Source organism: Natrix helvetica (genome assembly GCF_964273705.1).
Source record: "Natrix helvetica genome assembly, chromosome: 2".
NCBI lineage: Eukaryota > Metazoa > Chordata > Lepidosauria > Squamata > Natricidae > Natrix > Natrix helvetica.
This window is the reverse complement of record NC_138552.1, coordinates 166,667,986-166,686,495: the sequence shown is the minus strand read 5'-3', so window position 1 is coordinate 166,686,495 and position 18,510 is coordinate 166,667,986. Positions and strand designations below refer to the sequence as shown.

Below are 18,510 nucleotides of genomic sequence, written 5' to 3'. Positions count from 1 at the left end.
TAGAGAATTTTTACCATTAAGAAGCCTAAAGAAGCTATTGCAAAGTTTCTCCAAAGGAGCTTTATCAAAAGACAACTGGCTTGTCTTGGTTGATTTCCCTTGAAGATGTTTTGTTTCTTACCCAATAAGCATCTTCTGTTCTGACTGGATGAATGGTGGACAATGAAAGTATGCATATTCCTTGCAGTCATCTAAGAGCAAAGATAAACCTCCAAGAGGCCTCAACAATTCTCAGGAGAGTGCTAATGACTGCATGACTGCAAGGACATGCGTCCTTCCATTCTCCCCTTAATGACCATCACGTTTGTGTAATGACTGCTACAAAAAAAGTTATAAGTCATGCATGGTCATGTGATGACCTCTTTTTATGACCGGCACAACTTATGAACAAAATTGTGGTTGTGTGTCAAGGATTTGGAGAAATTTGAGGAAGATTTTGACAATGACCACCAGAGGGAGGTATGGTAGTAGGGCTGGGCTGCCTTGTTACTAGAGAAAAAGAATGGGCAATTTGGTATAAAAATCTCAATTTCTATCTAGAATCTTTTCCTGGGCTCATAGGCATCTATACATAATCAGAAGGAATCTAAAATATGAGGGAAAATGCATCATGACATCACAATGCAAGCTTTTCACTTTACAGTATATCTATACTACAACATCACACTTATGTACATAAAGCACAGGGTCTGCATGGTAATTCAATTTGCATCCTTTTTTCCCTTCCGCCAATAAGTATCTAGGCTTCTTATCAGTGGACATTTTGGCCTCTGCCTATTTTTGTTAAACCAAAGTCTATTTATAATAGCAATAGCAATAGCATTTATATACCGCTTCATAGTGCTTTACAGTCCTGTCTAAGTGATTTATAGAAGTCGGCATATTGCCCCCAACAATCTGAGTCCTCATTTTTAGATAAAGGTCTCCCTTGATTGAATTCTGGAGAGGAAGCTATACACTTACCCAAGCTTTTCTAACTCATGTTGGGGCTGGAGTTGGACTCACTTAGATTATTAGTACCAAATGTCTTCAACATCAGAGTTGTCTGAAGGAGAAATGGTCAGCATATAAACTAACTAACTAACTAACTAACTAACTAAATAACTAACTCATTCACTCACTCACTCACTAACTAACTAAGCAACTAACAAACCAAAGATCCCTACCCTTGGGAGGAATGACTAACTACTTTTAATTGCACTTATGGGCATATCCCTACTGATATTGGTGTTGATCCACGTACGGTAGATGTGTATTGTTGGACCTAATTTTCACCTGATAGAGGGAAGTGAAGATAAAGACCTTTGTCATGGTCAAAGCCTGGTCAGCTGCAAATGAATTCTGGACTAATTAAGATGAATCTGCATGGATTCTAATAGTTACTTTTACTTTAGTCCTGTCCCCAGTCAGCCAAATCTGGGGAGAAGGAAGAGGCTCAAAGAGGCGATAAATGCTTCCTTGGCAGAAGGTTATTACATAATTTTTTATATATAATTCAGCATCATGTTGGCATCTTAAAATCCCATTCCTGTTTCAGTCTCAGCCATTACAAGGAATATGAGGGCTTCTTCCCTTCTGTTCTTTATTGATATTCTGTTGTTCTACTATAGTGGGTAAATTCAGTCCTTCTAAATAGTGTTCTGGGACCAGAACATTCCAGATGGCATTGGTTCAATTTTTGACCTCACCCTATTTGAAACTCACTTTCCCTCTCTCTTATTACCTAATACACACATAGACATTTATAATGTAGCATCACATTTATAATGTACATCACAAAAGAGCAACTATCTTGCTGTGGTATTGTATATGTCTGCATCGAAACTCTTCATACAGAGGCCTGTGCAAAGGCAAATGAAAATAATTTTGATGCATTCATAGACACATTCAAAGCACCGTTGCCTTTTGTATAGTATTTTAACATCTGTGAGTAAGAGAAAAGTGGAATGAGAATGGAGGCCATGAAAGACACATTTTTTAAAAGGTAACAATCTGGAGGCTTTGCAGGGCCAAGCTAAAAGCCTCTAACCCAAATGCATCCTCCCAGGATAAACAAACCAAGGCCTTAGCTATGTGACGCCAGATCACATAACTACCCTATTTTTCTTCAGAAAAAGTACAATTAACTTAGCCACAGAAGACTGAGGAATGCTAATAAGCTTGGGAAAGATACTGAGAGGAGAGCAGAGCTCTGGGAAAGCTCTGGGAAAGCAAAAGCAAGTAACATTCTAGAACACGGGTGTCAAACTCAAGGCCTGTGGGCCACATCCAGCCCGCAGGGTACTTAAATCTGGCCTGTGGGGTCTGTCCCATCTCTCCCTCCTTGGCCAGCCCGCGGAGGAGAACTACAATGCTGATCCCACCCTTGAAGAAATCCAGTTTGACGCCCCTGCTCTAGAAAGTCTCTTTGTGTAATACTGTCTCTTAGTTTTTTCAAGATCCTATTGTTTTTGTCATCTTGCCCCATTACCTCATAGATACACCCCAATGGCTTCATGGCCTTATTAGGCCCATCATAAGCTGTATTGAAAGACCCGCCTGGCTGCTATATGCGAACAGATGCATATGCTTATTTGCATACATCTATAAAGAGGGATGATAACTCCACCTCTTTGGGGAAATGGCTTGGACTCTATGCTGTCAGTAAATCAATTTATGTTTCAGTGTAAGGTGTTTAGTTTGCGCTTATGCACTTATCCAGGTTGCACCACAGGGGCTCTAGCTCCACACCCTTTAACAATAAATTAAAATGAACAATGATAATCCAGATCAAATTCTGTAATGATAGAGGTTTCCTAATCCACATTTAGAAATTGCTGGTGAGCTTCTTTTCTCAGTTCTAATGCAGTGAGAGATACTTTTAATTCAACTGATACAATGGCTGCTTTGACAGCTTGTTCATCGAGACCATCATACAGAGACGCCTGCAGTCCTTCGTGGTGACACAAATGTGTATTCACAGTCTTTTTTTTTTTTTAATCTCTTCATCCCGTCTTCCGGCCTCTCACCCCATCCCTTGAACAATTAGGCTTTGCAATGCCAGCATGTCCATGGGGTGAGGGGAGATTTGAGAAAGAGCAAACTGAAAGCAGAGAACTTCATTTGTAAAACACACATTTAATTTTAATTATATTGCTTTACCTACTGGTGAGAGAATAATGGGGCTATTTCCTCTGAAGGCTTTTTAAAACAAGCATTGGGCTAATGACGGACTCTTTAAAATGAACTTTTAATTGCATGAGGCCAAGTTGCCTTCAAATTTCAATATGCTAAAGGAATTCACAAAGGCAGCAAATCCTAAATATACTTTCAAGAAGTATTCTGCATTCGGTACGTTTGGGATCTTTTAATGCTCGCTATGAAATGTATCTTGATTGTGTTTAAAATGTTTTTGTGAAAATTAAGCTGCAAATTTCTTCTTCTTCTGTCATTATACGCAGTATCTGACTTGTGCACAGGGTTCAATAAGACTTGGCACCAAATCATTGAATATAAACTATATAACAAGGAGCTAATATGACTTCTTTTTAGGAAATCTCAATATCTGAGTTTAATTAAGGAAAGGAAAGGATCAGAAAAGAGAGGAAGAGTCAACTAGGGAATGATGTCTGTGGAGATTCTCAAGTCATCCAGGTCGTAGTGTCTCAAAGATGCTTTTTTCTTCAAAAAGCACCTGAACTGTTTTTTCCCCCTTCCATCTTCTCACCATCAGAACTGATGAAAGCAATTCAGTTCAGCAGTTCCAAAAAGGCTCCCCACCAGTGGTGGGATGCAATTTTTTTTACTACCGGTTCTCTGGGTGTGGTGTGGCTTGGTGGGCGTGGCAGGGGAAAGATACTGTAAAATCGCCATTCCCACCCCACTCCAGGGGAAGAATACTGCAAAATCCCCATTCTCTCCTGATCAGCTGGGACTTGGGAGGCAGAGAATAGATGGAGGCGGGGCTAGTCTGAGGTGGTATTTACCAGTTCTCTGAACTACTCAAAATTTCCGTTACTGGTTATCTAGAACTGATCAGAACCTGCTGAATACCACTTCTGTTCCACACCCGTTTGCATTATTTAGGTGACCCCCGAGGGCACAAATTAACCTCCAAGTGGTCTTAACGACTCTCAGAAAGAGTGCTAACGACCAGATGACTGCAAAGAGCATAAATCCTTCCATCTTCCACCATTCAGTCAGAAGTGAAGAAGCTTCTTGGATGAAAGTGAAACATCTTCAAGGAAAAACAAGGTCCAGTTGCCTTTTGAAAAAGCCCCCATGGGACAACCATGACCTGGATGACTGAGAATCTCCACAGACATTTGAAGGACAATTCTATGATCTGAATAAGTCTCTAAGCCCTTTTTTTCCAGTTAAATTTAAATCTCAAATGTACAGCATTGATTGGGTCTAGACCAGAAGCAGACAATCTTATCTAGCTAGCAACTGTACATAACTTGTTTTTGGAAACCTAAGACAATAGGGCATGCGGGCTATAATGCAAAGGGAGTAGAATCTCAGTATGCTGCAACTTTCTATAGTAGAATTATTTATAATCACATACCATGACATCACAACCCTCTATCAGTGGTAAATGTTTAGTTCTCTTTGGGACCACTGTATATTTCTGAAGATTAGTTGTGAAGAAAATCTTATTGGAAATCATTCTGTTTCCTGTATATTTTTCATAATTTATTTCTATATATCCAAGAAGCTGGATCCTTCAAACCAATCAATATTTAACAAATTGGTGCTTTTAGCTATCTAAATTTAATTTAATTTAATAAATAAATAAAGCAACCACATTTAGCTGTCTGTCCTTCTGATTCATAGTCAATTGATTTGCCAGCTAAATGATGTTCAGACAGCCAAGAGCCAAAGAAGACATCATTCACATCTCCATCTAATTTTTCCTGAGCTTTAAAAAGCCAAAATACTGAAAGAGACTCAGAGAAAATGAAGGAAGTGCTGCTTGACCCTTTCCTCAAGAATTCCACTTTTCTATCTGTTCACTTTACTGACATCTACTGATTGTCAGGATCAGAAGTCTGAACAACAGCCAGGATGTAAGACAGAAAAGTTGCTGGTTTCCATAGTTTCATCTGATTTTCAAAATTATGACTAAGAGGATAAAATCTAGGCATCAATTTGTAAAATAGAATGTAACAATAAAGGGATAAAATTTGAACTGAAGTAGGCTTTCTTAAAGATATACTAGACTTCCTTCTTTTCTCCAGGCATTCTGCTATTCAGTGATCTATATTTAGAATCATAGAATTGGGAGAGGCTGTTTAGGCCCTGTTTAAGCCAATCTGAACAGGCATAGAAATGAATTTGAACTGTGGGGCATATAACTTCAAATATGGAGCCTCCTCTTCTTTCGTTTTGAAGACAAGAACGTTTGCTCTTTTCCAATCTTTTAATATTTCAATCTTCTCCAATGTTCCCCAGGTTTTTAAGAAAAGACTGGATAGCCACTTTTCTGGAATGGTATAGTTTCTCCTGTTTGAGCAGGGTGTTGGGCTAGAAAACCTTCAAGGTCCCTTCCAAATCTGTCATTCTATTATTCAAATTTCCAATTATCTAAGCACTGTAACAATTGTCTAGGATTACTCATATATAATTTATTTATGTGGCCTGACCACCTGAAATCTTAAATTTTAAGAATTTAAAATTCCAGATTCCAAATAATTTAAACAATCAAAACAAAATGCACAATAAAATTGATTAAAATAGAAACTAAAATGAAAAGGCTAAAATAAAGACTGTAAGAAATGGCAGTGTTATTTGGCAGTGTTTCTAAACCTCAGAAACTCTAAGAGCATGACTTTCAAATCCCAGAATTCCCTAGGCAGGTACTAGGTTTTCACTGTTTTTGGAAAGTTATGAGACTGGGGAATAACCCTTCATGCTAGATCTCCTGGTAGGACTGGGCCCTTAATAGGTATTCTTTAGCTGTCTGGCCAAGATAATAGGGACTGTTGGGAAAAGGAATACTTTCATTGCATATTGCTTCAGGTAAGGCCTCAGTTGGTATATATGCCTCCAGAGTAGCTGGTGGTGTATATATAAATAATAATCTTATTGAATACCATAGGAGCCAAATTGGCCTATAGGAACGACCAAATGAAGAATAGAGAAGATACATGGCAAGACAAAGTTTTACATGGTCGATATAAAAACAAAACAATTATCAGGGAAAGCAGATAACAAGACCGGACAATGGCTAAGAAAGTTGAAGAAGGAGATAGATAATTCTGGCTGCATAAGACTAAGTTTTAAAAACAAATGCAAAGCCAGAACTGAGAAGACAGCAATACAGGGCAAATGTCACCTCTGCAGAGAAGCTGAAGAAACTGTAGACCATTTTGTTAGTTGCTGCAAGAAGGCAGCACAGACTGACTAGAAACTATGTCATGATAAAGTAAAGCAATTGTGCATTGGATTATCAGCAATACCATATTCCTGCAAACAAGGCCCGATGGGACCGATGAAGACGCTAAAATGCTCTGGAGTTTAAAAATTCAAACAAACAAGAATCTACCATACTACACTCCAGACTTAACAATTGTTGATAACAAAGACAAAAATATCTGGATAATAGACATTGTAGTACCTGGATATAGCAGAATAGACAAAGAAAGGACTGGAGAAAATTACAAAACACAAAGACCTGCAAACAGAAGTAGACGATTGTAGCAAAAGAATGCAAAGATAGTACCAATAGTAACAGGAGTTTTGGGTATTATCCCAAAACATCTGAAGTACTAACTGAACACCATTGGCATTGACAAAATCACCATAAGAGCCATGGTGGCACAGTGGTTAGAATGCAGTACTGCAGGCTATTTCTGCTGACTCCCGGCTGCCAGCAGTTCTGAAGTTTGATTCTCACAGGCTCAAGGTTGAGTCAGCCTTCCATCCCTCTGAGGTCGGTAAAATGAGGACCCAGTTTGTTGGGGGCCAGATGCTGACTCTGTAAACAGCTTAGAGAGGGCTGTAAAGCACTGTGAAACAGTATATGCCCCATTTTTTCCTAACACTGCCCTCCCAGAGTTTAGAATGACATACTGTCCTGACTATAATAGACATAATTTTATTCTCATACACATATTCTCAGGATAATCTGTTTTTGTCTTAAAAACCAATATTCTATACAGAAATTAATATGGTAATGTGGACCCATTAAACCCAAAATGTAATCAGGAACATAATAGATTGCTGTATGTTACATTTTGCTCAATATAAATGGTATACTCAATATATAAGTTGCAATTAGTTGCAATAATAAGTTTATTTACACATATGTGTAAACTATTTAATAAAGGAGACTTGAAGGCAATAGGAAATAAATTGGTATTAAAGATAGATCATATTTGAATTTCTGGAGGTTCCTGCATTCATTATTATGGGGAGGAGGTAGAGTAACAAGTAAGAATGAGATACATGGAAGGTGAAAAAACCTGGATCTCTATAAGAATCAACATTTCAAACCGAAAGCACATATCAAAGTGGGATAGGGAGGCAACAGAGGTGACTATACATTCACTGTTCAAATTCTATAACCAACCTTAGTTCAAAGATCCAAGAAAATATTCAATCATTGTTTCTTTTATAAGCAGACATGAAAAAACTCAGGGCCTGAGCTTGCTTCTGACTTCTAATATCTTTATAACTTAATTTTGTCATCATTACAGCATCAATCACTTTGTCAATGGGAAAACAGTCTTTGTTTAACAGAGCTATGCAATTGCTATAAAATAATAACCATATTTGAATTTTAATGAAAGTAACTTGGACAAAGATAACTTTAACTTTGAAATATTACTGGCAATGCAGTGATGGTTTTTCTTAGTTCCCTTGCTAAAAAAAAAATCTCTTCGGATTATAGCACAAGCCTTTAATTGTAACATCAGAAAATCAAGGAGAAAAAAAATGAAAATATCTTTGTCTTCATTTTTGCTTTTTTTATGTGTGGTGAGCACATTAACTCTTCCTCAAGCAAGGAAAAAGGCAGTTGTTATTCTTTTCCACCTCATTAAATTGTCAGAGTAAGAGAAGCTGCCTGATATATAACTGTTTATGACAAAGATCAATTTGTGAAGTTTGAGGAACACAGTGACCTGCTGTGTGTTTTAAAAAAAATCTCTCAGAGTGATTCTAAGAAGTGCAATTGGAAATATCAAGCATTAGAGGGCCAAATACTAAAATCTACTCTCAATTCCTGTACGGCAAAACTGAAAAGATGAAGGGAACATTTAGGATATCCAATAGCTTTATCTGTAAAACCTTTCCTTATGTAGAAACCTGTAGATTAAAAATGTTTTTTTTTATTGGAAGTGTTCTGAGGTTGCTCTGAAGTTTCTTGTATTGAAGTAGGGAATGAATTTGGAGATGCTGTTTTTCAACTGTTTTTCTTCTGCTAGATAAAATTGTTTGTGGCCTTTATATTTTTCTTCTAAATTTGGAATTGTCAATCTACTTAGCATATCACATTGTCTTCAGTTATGTTATATACCAGGGCTGTCAAACTCATGACCCACGAGCTGAATGTGTCACGTGCTGGCCACACCCATGCCCGGTTTAACAAAGGGGAAAAGTCCCGATACGTCATGTGACACTGTTGTGATGACACGAGTTTGACACCCCTGAGTTATACAGCCTGTACACTATAAAATATTTTTTTCGTTGTACACCATAAGGGATAAGATGAAAAGTATCCGTTCCTTTTCAATAGTCCTTGTTTGTTCAGATATTTAGATTAACAGCTTGTTATATCTAGAACTTCAATGGGTTTAAGCTGAGAGTTATTCAACAATCTGTTTTACAACTGGATAGTACAGAGTTATATAATTCAACAAGCTATTTCTCCTTTTTTTAAAAAAAAATTATACTAAATTCACATCTTCTTCTTCTTCCCAACATATTCCCACAAGTGCAGGGTCCACTTTTTGGATCATTGAGCACTACTTGGCACGGTCAGCTGCGCCACCAGGGTGCAGGCCCATGGCTTGTATATCTTTGTTGATGGTACCTTGCAGAATTGTAGAAGTCACATATGCACAACTATTTGGAGAAAATTTCATTGAGCTCACTCAGCTTGTCTGAGATTCCTATTAGCATATTTTAAAAGTGTTTTGGTCAGCTTTGGTGAAAGTCTGATTTTAAAAACTCTCATGTACGATAGTCAGGAGATCTTGAACTGGCATATTAATTTATAAAACTGGAAAATAGTGATTGATTAAGGATACTCTATCATAATACTTATGTCTTTTGGTTTAAATCTACTGTTTTGTTTTTGTTTATCGTGTTGAATATCTCCCAGAAATTCACAACTAAGGCAGTCTACAATTATTATAAATGAAAAATAAAAGTAAATATATACACTTTATTTTTGAGGTAAAATGTTACTAATCATAGTTATAGCATTTATAAATTATGAACAATTAAGTCTGATGCAAAAAACTTCCACCTTTCAAATCTAATAGCTGCATGGCCTAGTTAGACTTATTTTGGAAACTGTAGAAAACAAACACAAAAAGGCATTCTAGAGTCTCTAAATGCATAATAATTACAACGGACAGAGATCACTTTTCAAGAAAACTAAAGCAAAACATTCCCACTGAAACAAGGCAATCTAAATGCAGAAAGGCATTTCCTCATCTTTTTCCAGCACATTTTGATTACAATAATATAGCTTAATAGATATTTCAGCAGTTGGAAGCACAGGGCTGACATTGTCTGACCTTGGCACTTAAACAATCAGGTCTAATTGTACTTAAATGGGAGATTCAAAGAGAATCCCAAAGTTGTAGGCTTAACTGAGAAGCTGAAAAACAAACAAATAAAAAGCCTGGGGGGAAAAAAAACCAAGGTCAACAACTCACTTTTGTAATGCCTCTAAGGAAAATAATTGACTTGTTCATGAAGTTACTAGGAGTGACTCAAACAAACGAAGCAGCTGTTATTAAGTAAAGAAAAGGGGAAGGAGGAGGGAAGTTTATTTAATGCAGGGGTACCCAAACTCAACTTGTTGACTCCCAAACATTCATTAAAGGAAAACAATTTAATAAATACTGCTCCAATAGTACTACAAATCATCATCACCATGCCCTTGAATGGTTTCATTGATCTTTAGGAGTCACTTTGGGAAACCCTGATCTAAGAAAATATATTAATCATGAAATTAAGGACAAGAAATCATATACTGTACGACTACATACAAGAGCTGTGGTGGCACAGTGGTTAGAGTACAGTACTGCAGGGATAACTCTCTGCTCACTCCAGGAGTTCAATTCTGATCAGCTCAAGGTTGTCTCAGCCTTCCATCCTTCTGAGGTGGGTAAAATGAGGACCCAAATTGTAAGGGGCAATATTCCGACTCTGCAAAAACGCTTAGAGAGGGCTGTAAAGCAGTATATAAGTCTAAGTGCTATTGCTACATGGCTTTGGCAGGCTCTCAATTGTACTAGAGGAAAGTACTATAGAACTGCTTCTAATCTAAAGGGTAAAGCATACTTCTTCCAACAATGTATTACTGTCATCGACTTTCCTTCCCAGCTTTTATTATAGATATATCTGAAATTACCATTTGAGTTGCTCTTCTATACACATTACAGTTTAGTTCTAATAATTGGGGGGAAAAACTTATCCCAGCAAAAACACTTTTGCAGCAGTTGCAAAGTTTCAGTTCATCCAGACTGCAAGCCAACATATTCTTTCATTGAAGAATTCCTTTCTGCTGTGTGCCCTGCTAATTTTCTCTTCCAGGAGATCAAATGCCAGTCTGTCCCTTGTAGGAGGGTTTTCTTGGACATATATACTGGTAATTTTATACACGTGAGTGTTCATTTGCATATACATATATAGATTCACAAAGATAAGTTAAATGTATGCACTCAAGGTTAAAGTATCATATAGCGCATATGGAAAGGCACAACAAGCAGCTTTAAAAAATCCCTTCCTTTTCCAGGATGCCCTATAGTAACTTTTCTTTTTCTTCCTATCTTTCTGATGTGTTCAACTGAATACATGTCTTGACTATTGGCAACCAAATTCTGCCGCCTACCATAGTGACAGCCATATGTGCATAATCCTTTGTTTTTTACATTTGAAACGGTGGGGGATCTCCTATTTTGAGTTACAACTCTATGCAGATTTATTTAAGAGGAAGCATATGTAGGCATCTGTAGTAGAGGGTATGGTGAGGAAGAATATTGCCATGCAAACTCTGATCCTTATGTACTTATATATAAGAACAATGGTTGCATCATGCCATCATTTTGTCATCATCATGGTTAAGAAAAGATGCCGGTAACATATACATCTATGTTTTTAAAGAGCATATGATATTCTTTATGAAAACATACTTAGAACAGTGAAAAATAGATTATGAAAATAATAGCAATTTTTTAACATGCCTGTTTTATATGCCTGCTTGGAACTGTAAGTAACAATTGTAAGTGATAGCCCAGTTAGTTTGTGCTAAGTATTAAGATGTTTTGTGAATTCACAGTCTTTTCCTGCAGGCGATTGTTGTGATCATGCTTGTTAAATATATCACTGTTTTAGTCAAGCTGTTTACATAAACAACATCACTTCTTTCTTCTCAACCTCCCCTCCCCGCGCTTTTCTCCCTTCCTCCCTCTCTCTCCCTCTCCCCCCCTCTCTATCTCCACAGCAGTAGATTCTTCTCATTTCTCTGTTAATCAGTCTTTTCGGAAATGTCTTTGGCTCAGACTTGATTTTGCTGACATAAAAATTATGAATAGTGTTGGATGTCAGTGCCGATGCCAATTTTTCTCTTGATTGCTAGATATAAGAGAGGAGCCTCCAGCTTTTTCAACACAACTGAAGCATGGTGTATGATTGCTAAATCCAGTATATTTAATAGCTGCTTCCCTTTACTCTTTCAGATTCTATGCCAACACTTATTAATTCTATTAACCTGAGGTGTCTATTTAAAGCTATTCAAGAACTGATTTAGTAACGTTCAAATGTGCAGAACTGCCACAGCATTAGGAGAAGTTATGTCCTCCGAAGTCTTCTTCACTACTTCATTATGGCAAACATCTATTTCTGCCTCTTTTATTGCATGAAATGAGAGCATGCCACCTTAAAATAAATACAGCACTAAATACCCACTAAATGTCATCCTTCATAACATTGCAAATCTATAAAGCCAGTAAAAAATTATCTCTATTCCGAGGTTTGTATCAAGCATCATTTTTTTCCTATTGCTTTGTCTGTGAAAGCAAGGTTTCTGTGATTTTTCTGAAATTGGCACTTCAATATAATATTTAAAATAAGATTTTTTTCTGAGGGAGGTTTAAAAATAGATTACAAATCACCAATAGGGATTACTATATCTATGATGGCTGAGAAGTCCACTATGTATAAAGGTAAAGGTTCTCCTTGCACATATGTGCTAGTTGTTCCTGACTCTAGGGGGCGCTGCTCATCTCTGTTTCAAAGCCGAAGAGCCAGTGGTGTCCGAAGACATCTCCATGGTCATGTGGCTGGCATGACTAAACGCTGAAGGTGCATGGAACACTGTTACCTTCCCACCAAGGTGGTCCCTAGTTTTTCTACTTGCATTTTTTACGTCCTTTCAAACTGCTAGGTTGGCAGAAGCTGGGACAGGTAACGGGAGCTCACTCCGTTATGCAGCGCTACGAACCACAGAACTGCCAACCTTTCTGCTCAACAAGGTCAGCGTCTTAACCATTGGGCCACCATTTCCCTTATCTCCCACTATGTCTACACTAAAGTAAATAGTCTTTTCGAAGAGATGAAAACATTAATCTTTTGGTATTTTAAGAAGTTGTGGTGATTGTCCTCAAAAATCAGCTATAGTGGGGTGGAGTTTCACAAAACACTTGGCATGGTGAGTATGAACATTTGACAGAAAATAAACGTCTACCTGCTACCAAATCTTAGCCTTCAGGATACCCTCTATCAGACTAATTCAATGACTGATGGTGATTATGTCCCATCAGGTCAGTGCTGACTCTTAGCAAATAGCAAATAGCTTAGCACATAGACAGATTTTCATCAGTAATATCTATCCCCAATTGGGTCCTTCAAATATTCAAATGGTGCAATCATTGCCAGTGTAGTTAACGCCATCCAAGTTACTGATGGTTATTCTCTTCTACCTCTCCCAGAATTATAGATTTCTCAATAGAGGCAGGAAGAATATACACAATATATTCAGAATATAACTTGAACCTGGTCATGTGTGCCTTACACTGGATCGATTTGTTCAATAATCCATTTTTGTTTTTCTTCTTGGACTATATCCAAGTCCAATATCCAAGTTTTCAAACATCAACATTCTTTTTATTCTGATTTTTCAAAGTTTTATCTTTCTATTGCCTGCATGATTCTGCATGTGACATTTGTCTTGACTGCTTCACTGTTGATAGTCAATACTAAAAGGCAGAAGCTATCCATCACTTCTGTATTTGACAGTCCAAAAGGGTGGTTGCTGTACCTGTTACTCTTCTTCATATTAATTTGTTCTTATTTACCTTTCATCCTACTCCTTTCTTTTTATGTCGATCTTGATTTTCATTCTTAGTTTACCAAATATTTTCATTTTCCACTACCAAAGTGATGTTATTAATATAGCACAGGTTATTAGTTTTTTTCCTCCAATTTTAAAACCACATTCATCTTTTTCACTTTCCCTCAATATCTATTTGGCTGTACCTCTTTGATGACTTGGAGCCAGTCTGCTTTGCCATGTTCCATCTGGACTATTATTATTAGATATTAAATTTATATGCCACACATTGTGTTGTTTGAGGAGACTCTGGGCACTCTATGGCATCCTCTAGATATAAGTTTCACTTGAGGACAGTAAAATATTCTGGGATTCCTATTTTCCTGAAGACATTATACAGCTTGACATAGTCAATCTAACTGAAGGCCTTTCTGTAAGCAATAAAACACATACTGATTTTTTAAAATAGTTCTATGGATTTCTTGATTATCTACTGGGCATCAACTATGATTTTCCTTATTCCTTGACCTTTCCATAACTCATAGTGAAGGATGCATACTTGGAATTCGAATGTTAATTAAGATGTGGATGCAAAAGAATTAACTATGCTCCATGTTTAAAATTCTATGTTTTTAGAAAAGCTACAGAGTTTCTACCTAATATTTATATTTAAGTTGATATAAAGTCATCTTTGAATCAAATTCAACTCCTGGTGACTTATATCACGATAACAATGAAATTAGCTTCATGTAGCATAATGATTTGCTATTGCATTTCTTCAAGGATATATTTTAACTCCCTGAAGTTTAACAGATTGTTGTCCCAAATATGATTTTACAAGAGGCAACTGGACTTTCTTGTTTTTTCTTTGAAGACCCTTTGAAGGGTCACCTGAGTAAACTTCCAAGTGCTTCAACGACCCTCTAAAATGATGCAAATGATCAGCTGTCTCCAAGGAACACAAATCCTTCCATTTCCCACTATCATGTCAGAGCTGAAGAAGCTTCTTGGATGACAAGCGAGACGTCTTCGAAGAAAAAAAAAACAAGAAAGTTCAGTTGTGTCCTGAAAAAGCACCTTTAGGACAACCATGACCTGGATGACTAAGAATCTCTACAGGCTTATAATAGATTGTTGCTTCTTGGAGAAAATTTTGCTTATGAAATCCATTTTATTTACTTACACTCCATTAAAGTGCCTCGTATTTTAGTTTCAGAGGAAGAAACAACATAGCCCTTTTTGTGTAGCATTATATATAACAGAATTGGAACTTTATTAGGAAAGCTGCAAAAGTAATTTCAGAATAGGTTTATTTGTTCCTGTGATATCGGCAACTTCACTTACTAACAACGTGTATATCAAAAGGGAACATAATATACATGCCTTGATGACCAATACACACACACAAAAAACAACAACGTTTGGAATAGAGGATGGGTCTCAATCTTATTTATTACATAAATAATATTTACATGATAGGACTTTTTAAGAAAGCTTAAAATATGTATGTGGTAAAAGGCATTCCTATTTCTTACCTACATTTCCAGTCATTAAGTACGAATTCTGAAAGTCCATCATCCCCATTCCAACAATGTGTATAAAATCTTCAATCACCTGCATTAGTTCTATGGAGCCTTGGTAGATCTTTAGGATGAAAAATAGAAGGTCTCACGCTCAGTAACCGCAGGGTCCCAATTTGTACAAATAATCACCAGCAGCATGACAAAATGAATGAAAGCTATAGCAATTGGGTTGCTCCATGGGCGCCTTTTCAATAATAGTACATGCTCTCATGGATCAAACTTGTTTTCCCCAGAAACATCTAAAATGGATTGGCATATGTGCACTGAAAGGTAGGGGATCTTTTGGGATACAATGAGAGTTAAATGAGAACTTCCTGGGAGAACTAGAAGAGACCTGCTTGAGTTTCCTGATGAATTTAGCACACTGTTATCTTTTGATTCAGTGTATAAATTTACAGTCATTACAATGTAGGTAATTTTGCATTGCAAGTTCTTTTAATAAGAAATCAAAAGGAAAATGTGTTCAACTCATGATAAAAAGAATAAAATTTTGACTTTCCATTCCTTGAGAGCAGTTATGCAAAGTCAATTAAATAGGGGGGGCGGGGAAATGGATAATAAATAGATATCGACAAAAATTGATACGTAAATTCTTAAAATCAAAAGATGAAGAAGCAATTGAATTAATTGTGCATTATTTCTGATTTGGCCTTTACATGCTAACTTTACACATATCATTTGCATATGTATGTTTTCAGATATTTTACTTTTGGACAAAGGTGGAGAACTATTTTAAACAATTATTTTGCAGCATTATTGGATGCATGTCACTTACTCAAGGCTAACTGTCTTAAAATATATCTTTAAAAACTCATTATGGTAAATCTAAAATCCTACTGAAGGATTTCTGAAAGTGCTCCTGCCAAATATATCATCTCATAAGTTATAAAATATGCATATATAGTTTATAACAAACAATGAATATTTAATCTAATGACATCTTGTGGAAAACCAGTCATTTCTTTCCTGACAACCTATCTTGTTATCTTTTAAGCATTCTGAATTATACATGTGCAAATATACTAAGGCTGGGACAAACAAGGAAACTTTGGTCAATTACAATGTTTATATCATAAAGTAAAGAAAAATAAAGCTTTCCCCACTCCAGTCGTGTCCGACTCTAGGGAGGGGCGTTCATCTATGTTTCTCATCTGTGTTTCTTAGCCAAGAGAGCCAGTGCTGTCTGAAGACATTTCTGTGATCATGTGGCAAGGATGACTATATACCAAAGCAGAAGGAACATTGTTACCTTCCCACCAAAGTGATACCTATTTATCTACTTGTATTTACAACTGTTTGAATTGCTAGGTGGGCAGGAGCTAGGGCAAGGACAGGAACTCACCTTGTCACGTGGCATTCAGGTCTTGAAACTGGGCTGTCAATTTTTCAACTGACAAGCTCAGTGTCTTTACCATTGAGCCATCACACCCCCCCTTACTGTCCATATAAGTGTAGAAAAAGAGCACGGATGGAACAGGCCAAATATCTCTTTGGTGTACCATCAATTAAATACAAGCAGAACATGAAGTCTTTATTCTCTCTGATTCTTTTTCTTCAATGAAGTTAAGTTGCCCTTCAGCCTATAACTTCATGAGAAGTAGCAATTATTCATAGCCTTGAAACCTACATATTTGACAATCCAAGAGATGGAAACATGCACTCGCTAGACACACTCTCCTTGCAGGCCAACTAGGATGATCTTTGACTGATGAATCAACAATAATCCTTTTGAAGCAGAAAAGAGGAAATGTCAATAGCACAATGGATATTTACCTGCTGTGCATCTTCCCATTTTTCTTTGTTTTCTTCATCCAGAAGGTTGCTAACTATTTGAAAGAAGTTCTGAAAATTCAAGGAGACAATTACTTTTTATAAAAAAAAGTGATGCATTGAAACAATAAACTATTTTTGAAAAAGCACAATGAAGTCCTACATAAGCTTTGTAGTCAATTCTGATCATAAGCCATTTCTTTAAATCAGAAGTAGTTAATTTGGAACCCTTCAAACATCAGGGATATAGATCCCATGCTTATTGATTCTGACTCTGTAGGATGAGGCTGAAGAAAGAGAAGTCCAAAATATGTGAAATGCCCCGATTTCGTCCCCTAAGCCAAGAAAAGCCATGGTTTGTTGTTAAGGTATGCTTTTATGTGATAAATAATAACGATGCTTACAACATTAGAATATTTGTTACGACAACCAGATGTATTAACTACTGGTTTTCTTTGTGATCACTATTATTTAGCATTGAGTTCTGTTGCCATTACAGTTATTTATTATCCTGTATGTGAGCTAGATATTTTTTAAAAAATCAGATCCATCTGTTATGGCTCTGCCCTACGGAGCAGTTCACCATGAGACGCAAAGGCACCAAACTATCCTGGCCTTTTGGAAAGTTGTGATTAACTGGTTCTTCCCCCAAAGATTGGGTCAGGTTTTTAGTTGAACTCTATATTATATAGCAATATCACTTAGACTTATATACCGCTTCACAGTGCTTTACAGCCCTCTCAAAGCGGTTCACAGAGTCGGCATATTGCCCCCAACAATCTGGGTCCTCATTTTACCAACTTTGGAAGGATGGAAGGCTGAGTCAACCTCGAGCCTGGTGAGATTTGATCTGCCAAACTGTTGCAGCTGGTGATCAGGAGAAATAGCCTGCAGTACTGCACTCTAACCACTGCACCATTACGGCTATATGCAGCTGTTTTGTGAGTTCCATATGCTGCTTAGGTTATTTATTTACGATTATTTTTAATTTTTTATGTGGTGTGATATAATTCTATGTAGGTCTATATATAATGTATTGTATACTTATAGAGTAGATTGTTCTTAGCTTCTTAGGATTATATATTTAACATGGGTGGACCTATAAATTCTCTAAATAATCTTTTTAAAAAAAATGTGTTTTAGACTGCATGTTTGAGAAAGATATGCTTGCCATATCGGTGTTACTTTCTGGCAATTATTGTGTAAAAGTGAAAAACACATAATTGCTATAGCACCACCTGGTAGCATCAGGATATATGATTACAGTCCTCTCTCTTTGTAAATAAATCAGTCCAGAGGCTAAAGAAAAAAAATATTTAAAGAAAAGAAAAGGTAAAATTGTAGAAAAATTCATTTTAACTTTAAATATTAAAATGTAGATGGTCAGTGTTGTATAAGATGAAAATACAGTGTTGTTGTGATCTAGGAATTCAGCAACTGCAAATTAAAAGGAGGAAAAAATCAAATAGGAAATATAAAAGTAAATTGAACAATTGAACAATTGAGCATACAGCAAGATGGTATTGATCCACTGCCAGTAAGGAAAAGCTAAATTTTAGGAAATCAATAACACAGATACTCTGAAGGTTTATTTCAAATTGATAGACAATGCAGTATCTTTAAAATAAACCAAATCATCAATGCTTTGATAATCAAGTTGAGTTCCTC

General features: G+C 36.6%; 1 protein-coding gene across 4 annotated transcripts in view; it reads right to left on the bottom strand.

The window, feature by feature from the left end:
- Positions 1 to 18,510, bottom strand: part of ADGRB3 (adhesion G protein-coupled receptor B3) — a 514,089-nt gene that overhangs the window by 255,486 nt on the left and 240,093 nt on the right. For all 4 annotated transcript variants that reach the window (XR_014174267.1, XM_081940251.1, XM_081940252.1 and 1 more), the window contains exons 11-12: positions 16,846 to 16,914; positions 15,025 to 15,133 (exon numbers count right to left, since the gene is read on the bottom strand). Coding sequence is in view for 3 of the 4 variants with exons in the window: in XM_081940251.1 (XP_081796377.1) it covers positions 15,025 to 15,133; positions 16,846 to 16,914 (178 nt within the window). In the remaining variant the exon portion in view is untranslated. The remainder of the gene's footprint in view (positions 1 to 15,024; positions 15,134 to 16,845; positions 16,915 to 18,510) is intronic.